Source organism: Pithys albifrons, chromosome 24 (assembly GCF_047495875.1).
Source record: "Pithys albifrons albifrons isolate INPA30051 chromosome 24, PitAlb_v1, whole genome shotgun sequence".
Lineage (NCBI taxonomy): Eukaryota > Metazoa > Chordata > Aves > Passeriformes > Thamnophilidae > Pithys > Pithys albifrons.
Genome location: NC_092481.1, coordinates 6777240 through 6786383, shown reverse-complemented (window position 1 = coordinate 6786383; position 9144 = coordinate 6777240). Strand labels below are relative to the sequence as shown.

Genomic DNA, 9144 nt, shown 5'->3' with positions numbered 1-9144 from the left:
CGGCCAATCGCGGGGCGGCCGAGGGGCGGGGCCGAGAGCGCGCGCCGCGGTCACGTGGGAGGGCTCCTTCCCCCGCCCGCCTCACACCGGGGCCGCCATTTTGCGCTCTTAAAGGGGCCGCGCGTCGCGCTGAGGGGCGGCGGGTCCGGGCGCCGATCCCGATCCCGATCCCGATCCCGATCCCGATCCCGATCCCGATCCCGGTTCGCCCCGGTCACCGCAGCCCGTGGGCACAGCGTGTCGGAGCGGGATTGCGGCGCTGCGCGTTTGGGCCGAGTCGCGGCCCGCCCTCCCCTCAGCGCTGCCTTCACACCCTCGGTATCCTCAGCTCGTTATTAATTGTCTGTTACCATCGATATCTTCCTTTTCCTCCCACAATTCCGTGCAGCGGTGAGCTCTACAGGCGTAAATACTGAGGGTAACGTGGGACCTCACCAACAGGTTTAAAATCAAATTGCAAATAGCAAATCAACATCTGGGTTCGTTCCCCAAGCGCAGCCCCGGCTTCTCAGGGCAGGGCTCTCTTTGCAGTGTGGCCTAAATGCCTAAAAATTGGAATTGGAAATGCTTTGTGTTGTTCCTAAGCCTTGGAATAAGAACTTACTCCTGTTTAAAGGGAGTCTGTCTGTTGTGGGATATCTATAAATTTATTATTTGCGTTGATTAGGGAAGTGTTGGGATCATCTGTGGATAAATATTAAAATGCACGAAAAAATTAAAGGGTGGAAACCTGGGGAGGGAAATTAATTACCCTGAAGGTAATCAGGTACTTCAGGGTGTGTCTGAGGGATCTACAAATGAGCATTTCCATGAAGCAGCAACTGCTGAGATCAGGTCTGGGAATCAGACTTTTAAATGGTGTTTGTTACAGTTTTGTGGGGGGTTTTTTGTTTGTTTTATTGAAACTGCAAGAAAAGGGGCACAGGAAAACCTCTGCAATTGTGTGAGAGCCACATGTGCCAAAAATGGGCTTGTAGGTCTGAAGGCTGAACTCTAATCCTTGTCCTAAGAGAAAAACAGACTTTTTCCCCCTAAAGAAAGTCAAGTTTGGTGTTTGGGGGCTGAGGTGCTTCAGGTGTGATGCACAGTGGGCTGAGCTGTGACTGTCAGAAGTCACCTCAAGTCTGGAAGTTTAACTCACCTTCCAACTGTGTTTTATTACCTGTGAACTCCTGGAATGCTCAGAGTGCAGGGAAGAACCTGCCCAGGGAAGGCCAAAGTCCACAATTCCCTTAAGGAATGTGAGCCCTTGGCTGAGCACATCTGTGGGATGGACTGTGTGGGGTTGAACTCCCTCCTTTCCCGTCTCCCACTTGGGCAGGAACAGCTGGAATGAGGTGTCTTTGGGATTCCTTTGGAATACCTGGCCCTGTGGGGGAGTGTTCCCAAACTGCTGCCAGGTCAGAGGCTGAGCTGGGAGGAATTCTCTGTGTTCTCAGCAGGTGAGTCACCACCAGGAAGTGAGGGAGGGAGAGCTGCTGGATGTTCCCAACCATCCGGAACTGAGGGAGAGCCTCTGGATGTTCCCAACCACCAGGAACTGAGGGAGAGCCTCTGGATGTTCCCCAGGACCACCAGGAACTGAGGGAGAGCCTCTGGATGTTCCCAACCACCAGGAACTGAGGGAGAGCCTCTGGATGTTCCCCAGGACCACCAGGAACTGAGGGAGAGCCTCTGGATGTTCCCAACCACCAGGAACTGAGGGAGAGCCTCTGGATGTTCCCCAGGACCACCAGGAAGTGAGGGAGAGCTGCTGGATGTTCCCAACCACCAGGAACTGAGGGAGAGCTGCTGGATATTCCCAACCATCAGGAACTGAGGGAGAGCCTCTGGATGTTCCCAACCACCAGGAAGTGAGGGAGAGTCTCTGGATGTTCCCCAGGACCACCAGGAAGTGAGGGAGAGTCTCTGGATGTTCCCCACCACCACCAGGAAGTGAGGGAGAACTGCTGAATATTCCCCACCACCTGTAAGTGAAGGAGAATCTCTGAATGTTCCCCAGGACCACCAGGAAGTGAGGGAGAGCCTCTGGATGTTTCCCATCCCTGGGAAGTGAAGAAGAGCCTTTGGATATTCTCCACCACCAGGAAGTGAGGGAGAGCCTCTGGATGTTCCCAACCACCCCTGGGAAGTGAAGGAGAGTTGGATCCCCCAGCCATGGCAGCAGATGAGAGGGATTACAACCTGACAGAGGAGCAGAAAGCTGTCAAGGCCAAATACCCCCCACTCTGTAAGAAATATGAATGTGAGTATTTGACATAATAATATTTACACATTTCACTGTGTAATTTGTAGATGTATATTAGATGCTTGTGTGTTGTATATATATTTAATATGCTTATTATATGATTTTATATTTTTATAAATTTTTATATGTTTTTCTACATTAGATATGTTTTCTATATTTATATATATGTTTTCTATATTTCTTTATTATATATATCTTACATATTTTACATATTATTTGTTTTGGGGGTTCCCTAACTGGAAGAGGTTCTATCCCTGTTTTCACATCCCCTGGAATTTGTTTGCTTTAGAGACTGTTGTTGAGAATCCATTACCAGTGTGTGAACTCTCCCAACAGCACCAGGACAACCTTCCAGTTGAAGTGATCGTGGTGTGGCATTTGTTTTACATCTCCCATTAGTTCTGTTTCTGCCAACCTGCTGGAATTCTGCATTTCCCTCATTCCTCTGAATGTTAATCATGCTTTATTAATGAAGTTTCCCTTCCATATACATTCCTACAGACTATATTTTAAATTCTTCCCTTTGCATAGTGGGTGTTTTTGGATGTGGACAGGTGTATTTCCTCACTGAGCTGGAAATATTTGCAAATCTCATCCCCTGCATGAATAGTTTTCCATCCTGCAGACTTCAGATAAACTCTTTAGTCCTGGTTAAAGTTGCTTTTTATTGCAGTTTACTTGTAGGGTTACAGCAGCCCAACCCTGCACACAGGGCTGGACAGGGAGGGCACTGACACAACCACATTAAACTGGAGTTTGTTTCTGCTTGGCAGAAATAATCCAAAATTCCACCTATGCCAAGTTTTTCTAATGTACTGCAAAACAGATTTATCATGTCTGAAGATGAATGCAGAAAGTTCTTGTTATTAAGTCAGATATTGATGTTACATGTTTTTTAAATCCTCATTTTAAAATCCTTTTGGTGACCTGATGGCTTTTCTTCTTGCTTCCCCTCAGATCTGGATCACACAGCAGACGTGCAGTAAGTGTGGGCAGCTGGGATTCCTCAGCACAACCCTGTTCTTTCTGACACTGCTCTGGCTCTGGAGGGGCTGTTGGGGCCTCTTTGCAGATGTAGCACCTTGTGGGACTGTGAAATGTCACTCAGTGGGTGTTCTGGTGGCTTTGGTTCTGCTTTGGGGGGAACAGACTCACATTTGGTTTCTCTTCTAATATTCCTATGCTGCTTCTAAGTCTCTGTGTTATTTGGAAATGTCTTTTGAAATCTCATTTTAATCTCTTTTTAACCCAAATGTCTGGTTTAGTTTTATTGACATCAATGAGCCCTCTTAAGGAAGAATTTCCTTGGTGGCTGTAAAACATTTTTTTTCCATATTCAAAGAAACTCTTCTCACAAACCCTGTCTAGAAAGAGATCTAGAAACTAAGGGGGTTTTGTTTATTCCCTTGCTCTGCCCAGGTGGCCAAGAAGGCCAATGGGATCCTGGCCTGGATCAGGAATAGCATGGCCAGCAGGCCCAGGGCAGTGACCCTTCCCCTGGACTCTGCCTTGGGGAGGCCACACCTTGAGTGTTGTGTTCAGTTCTGGGCCCCTCAGGTCAGGAAAGAGATTGAGGGGCTGGAGCGGGGCCAGAGAAGAGCAACGAGGCTGGAGAAGGGACTGGATGTGGCTCTGAGTGTCCTCTGAAACACCTCCAGGGATAGAGAATCCAACATGTCTTGATCCAACCCCACTGTGAGCAGGGACAGAGAATCCAACATGTCTTGATCCAACCCCACTGTGAGCAGGGACAGAGAATCCAACATGTCTTGATCCAATCCCACTGTGATCACCAGCCCAGGGCACTCTGTGCCCTGGGCTGGTGATCACAGTAGGGTTGGATCAAGTCGTGGTTGGATCAAGTCGTGGTGATCACAGTAGGGTTGGATCAAAGGTTGGACTTGGTGATCACAGTGGGGTTGGATCAAAGGTTGGACTTGGTGATCTCAGAGGTCTCTTCCAACCCAAGTGAGAAGAGAAGAGCAACGAGGCTGGAGAAGGGACTGGAGCACAAGTGCTGTGGGGAGAGGCTGAGGGAGCTGGGGGTGTTCAGCCTGGAGAAGAGGAGGCTCAGAGGTGACCTCAGCACTGTCTGGAACTGCCTGAAGGGAAGTTCTGGCCAGGTGGGAGTTGGTCTCTTCTCCCAGGCACTCAGCAATAGGACAAGGGGGCACGATGGGCTCAAGCTCTGCCAGGGGAAATTGAAGTTGGAGAGCAGGAAAAAATCCTTCCCAGAGAGAGTGCTCAGGGATTGGAATGGGCTGCCCAGAGAGGGGGTGGATTCCCCATCCCTGGAGGTTTTTCAGCTGAGCTTGGCTGTGGCACTGAGTGCCATGATCTGGTAAAGGGACTGGAGTTGGACCAAGGGTTGGACTTGATGATCTCAGAGGTCTTTTCCAACCCCATCCATTCTGTGATTCTGTGATTCTGTGGATGTGGCACTGAGTGAGAATCCACCATGTCTTGATCCAACCCCACTGTGAGAATCCACCATGTCTTGATCCAACCCCACTGTGAGAATCCACCATGTCTTGATCCAACCCCACTGTGAGAATCAACCATGTCTTGATCCAACCATGTCTTGATCCAACCCCACTGTGATCACCAGCCCAGGGCACTCCGTGCCCTGGGCTGGTGATCACAGTGGGGTTGGATCAAGTCGGGGTGATCACAGTGGGGTTGGATCAAGGGTTGGACTTGCTGATCTTGGAGATCTTTTCCAACCCAATCCATTCTATGATCTGTGTCCTTGCAGGCTCCATGCCTGGGGGGACACCCTGGAGGAGGTCTTTGAGCAGTGTGTGATGGCCATGTTTGGCTACATGACAGACACGGAGACCGTGGAGCCCGTGGACACCGTGGAGGTGCAGGCAGAAGGTGGGACTGTGCTGACTCCTCCTGGGGGGAGAAGGGTTCCAAAAAGCTGAATCTTTACCTGTAGTGTTGCTGCAGTTCATTAATATCTAATTAAACCACACTAATTTGGGTCTTCTATAAGCTGAGCATCTGAAGTGCTCTTTGGAATGTTTGGGTGTTCTTGCTCTGAGACCAAAACTGACATCTCTGCTTCGACCACGCAGGACACGACATGTTGTCTCTTCTCTTCCACTTCCTGGATGAGTGGCTGTACAAATTCAGTGCTAACGAGTTCTTTGTGCCCAGGGTGAGTGTTCTGGTTTGCTCTTCATTTCCATTTGTAGGACAAGGCTTTTTCCTGGTGATACCAGCTCTGAAAGAAATTGTGTTTTAATTAAAAAAGGAGCACAAGGCCAGGCTGGACAGGGCTTGGAGCACCCTGGGATAGTGGGAGGTGTCCCTGCCCATGGCAGGGGGTGGAACAAGAGGAGGTTTAAGGTCCCTTCCGACCCAAACCATTCCATGGTTCCATGAACAGCTCCTTTAAGCACAACATGTGGAGAATTGAAACCACCAAGGCGAAAAACCTGAGAAATCCTTAAGCTTTGTCACCACAAACACCAATTATTTGCTGCTCTTACACCTCAGGGGCACTTCTGCAGCCTTGGGGTTCCAAGCAGCACCTTCTCTGGCTTTAGATTCCCTCTGCAAATGACCCTTGTAGGTGGGACTGACTGACAAGTTCTGCCTGGAGAGAGAAGATGGGACTGAAAAGTTTCTCCTCTCCCTTTTTCTGCAGGAGGTGAAAGTGCTTCACATCGACCGAGTGCAGTTCAAGATCAGATCCATTGGGTGAGCTTAAACCACCAGCTCAAAAGGAGATTGTGGGCTTTTTTTTGCTCCCTTTGAGGCTCTAAATGAATTCTCACTGCCCTTTGCTCATCAGTGGAGCTCATTGTAACATCTGGTAAGCCCTACCAAGGTTCCAACCTGTCTTCTTTTTGCCTTTAAAGGTGGGGAGAAGAGTTCTCTTTGGGCAAACACCCACAGGTATGCAGTGCTTCCTCTTCTCAAAACTGATGCTTTTTTAAGAACCACATGGTTTGGATCAGCTTCCCTTGTTCTTTTAGAAGGGGCAGTGCAGAGAATCCTTTAGTGTCAAAGGATTATGGACTTCAATGAAGTCCAATTAATCAAAGACAATGGAAAGTGTGTCTTGTTTTCACTCCCAGGTTGGCAAAGGTGTGTCACCTGTCCCTCTGTTCTGCTCAGGATGGGCAGCTGTGGTGCCTTTCTAAGGTCCAAGGATAGACATGGCCTCACAGGCACCAAACTTTTGGTATTTTTGTGACTGTGTTCCTGAAAAACTCTTGAGCTGAGCCTGATTTTTCCTCAGCACCAACCAAACTCAACAGCTGCCTTAGTTTTTGTGGTGCTGATAACCCAGAAAGCCAACCTATAATATTGAGAATGTGTTGTGGGTTTGGGTTCCACACTCTTGGCACAGCCTTTGGCTCAGTCAGGTTTTGCTCCTTTCTTCTTTTTTCCCCCCTGAAGAATTGCCAGAAGCAAATCCCGACCTCCAACCGGCTCTTTAGCTGTGTCACTTTTGTTTAACTTTGTTTAACAAGTGTTGATGGTCTGTCAGAGCTAAGAGGAGGAATGTGAACTATTAAGAGGCAATAAAAGCTTTTTTAGCCATCAGAACAGATACAGTTTTTTGAGAAGAAGAAACAGAGTAGCATCTGAGGGCAGTGGTGAGGTCTGTGTGGAACAGTAACAAGTGTGTAACTCCCAGGGTGTCATTCAGGAAATCCCTGGATTTGTCTCTTCCAGGGCACTGAGGTCAAAGCCATCACTTACTCGGCCATGCAGATCTGTGAGGATGAAAAGCCCGAAGTCTTTGTCATCATTGATATTTAAAGCAAGAAGAGTGTGGGCCAGGGGCTGTTTGTCACTGGCTGGCAGAATTCCCTGCAGCTGAAATCCCTGTGGAAGTAACTAAGGAATTGGGCAAGTTAAAATCATAAACTGAAGGCAGGAATTGCAGGGAATGTCAGCCAGTGTTTTCATGGGAGGATGGTGAGACAGAGAACTGAAAGAACCAGTTGGGGCTTTGGGGATGTTGAGATTTGTAGGAGTTGGAAATCTCCCAGGAATGTGGGGAGTCAGTTTTCAAGGCTGATGATATATATGGTAGGGCTGCATGAAATACAGAAATTAATGAAGGTCCCAACTAAAATACTCCCTTTGTGTAGGGTGATAATGTTCATCTACATGATTTCATTTGCAGATTTCAATATTCTAATTCTGAGCTGTCATCCCTTCTCCATTTTATATAAATCCAAAATAGCTGCAGTGGCTCAGATTTAATGTAGGAAAATGTCCAACTGCTTAAAAGACACCAAAAAATCATACAAATTAAAAAAACCCAAACCATCACACTTTTCAAAGGATTTAAAAGCACAAATCATGCCAGCAGGTGGTGCTGAATTGCTGTAAATAAGATTTGCATGTGACCATTTAGCTGGAATTCTCATCTCACCTGTGATCCCCTAAAAAGTTGGCAGCTCTGCTGGAAGGGGAGGCACCAGGTTGGAAGGGGGAGCTCCAGGTTCTCTGCAGGGTCACTCTTGAGAAAACTGATTCTTTTTTAAAACCCACATGGTTTGGATCAGCTTCCCTTGTTCTTTTAGAAAGGGCAGTGCAGAGAATCCTTTAGTCTCAAAGGATTATGGACTTCACTGAATCCCAATTAATCAAAGATAATGGAAAGTGTGTCTTGTTTTCACTCCCAGGGTGGCAAAGGTGTGTCAGCTGTTTGAATGTGAGGGGCACAGGCCTGCTCTGGGGTTGTAAATGCCCCACATGCCTCATCTCAGGGGCAGAGTCCCAGAATTTAGAGTAGTGACTTATCCCAGACTGTTCTGAGCTGGGAGGGACCCACAAGGCTCATCGAGCCCAACCTTCAGTTAAAGGCCCACACAGGGATTGAACCCCTGACCTGGGCATTGTTACAGCCAAGTTTGAACCAACTGAGCTCATCTCAGGGTCTTGCAAAGTCATCTTGAGTAGGTTTCATTTCCACCCTGTAAAGCCTGAGGGATAAACTCTCCCCTATTTTTAAACCAAGCCTTATTTTTAAGGCTGCTGGAATAAAACTTGGAGTGAAAGAATTCCTGGGTTTGTGTGTGGTTCTGAGCAGGGAATTCAGGCACTGCTGAATTACACTTGGCCTTTGTCCCCTCCTGAGGGGGGTGGCCTTTTGTGCCAGGGGGAGTGACAACACTCCAGTGTGATGGTTTGAAATAAGTGTGATTTTGGGCAAGGGGTGAGGGATCAGTGGGGCTGTGGGGAGGGGAAGCCTTTCCTTTGGCACAGCTCTCTGAAAAGTGAGCAAAAAAATTAACATATTTAAAACACAACTTTTCCTACAAATGTTTTAACTATGATAATATTTTTCACAGGGGTGAAGTACTTGGAAAAAACCTGCATTGGTGATTTACTAAATGTACAAATGTCAAATTAAGGAAATCAAACTGAAAAAGGCTGGAGTTTGGGGGAGAATTAGGGAATTGTTATACAGGCTTGGCCCATTCCCACATTTTCCTCATTAAATCACAACTGTTGGAGACAGGGAGAACCTGGATGGGAATCACTGCCTGTTCTCACCCTCTGCAGGGAATTCTCACCTGCCTGGCAGTAACCTCAGGCTACAGATGCTGCTTACAGGGGAGAAGACACTGCATCTGCTGAGCCAAGGGAGCAAACAGTGGCTCTTTACCAGCAGCACCCTCAGGGAATGCCCTTCTGTGCTCTCAGGCACAGCTTTGTACTCTGCACCCTCCCTGAAATACACTTTCAATCATCTCAGGACTGAGCATTTTCAGCTTCTCCACCAAGAGCAGGTTCTCTCATCCAGATGACTGGGGGAAATAAGATCAGTACAAAAGCTGAAGAGACTCCAGTTACACAAAGGTTGTTTAACCTCAGAGGGATTTTTGTCCTTAGAAACAAAAGGGTTTTATGCTGTCAGGCAT

The 9144-nt window shown here is 47.8% G+C and overlaps 1 protein-coding gene across 7 annotated transcripts; it reads left to right on the top strand.

Moving 5' to 3' along the window:
* The first annotated feature begins 67 nt into the window (after nucleotides 1-67).
* Nucleotides 68-8423, top strand: ZBTB8OS (zinc finger and BTB domain containing 8 opposite strand). Of its 7 annotated transcripts, none has more exons than XM_071576509.1 (8): nucleotides 68-318; nucleotides 1443-2245; nucleotides 3206-3230; nucleotides 5004-5125; nucleotides 5329-5411; nucleotides 5904-5956; nucleotides 6118-6154; nucleotides 6941-8423. In XM_071576509.1, the coding sequence occupies exons 2-8, from the start codon at nucleotides 2158-2160 to the stop codon at nucleotides 7025-7027; spliced, it is 495 nt and encodes a 164-aa protein (XP_071432610.1). In that variant the 5' UTR covers nucleotides 68-318; nucleotides 1443-2157; the 3' UTR covers nucleotides 7028-8423. The 7 variants fall into 7 exon arrangements, with proteins under 7 accessions (XP_071432610.1, XP_071432606.1, XP_071432607.1 ...); XM_071576505.1 differs by having other exon boundaries at nucleotides 1440-2245; XM_071576506.1 differs by having other exon boundaries at nucleotides 68-390.
* The last annotated feature ends 721 nt before the right edge of the window (nucleotides 8424-9144 follow it).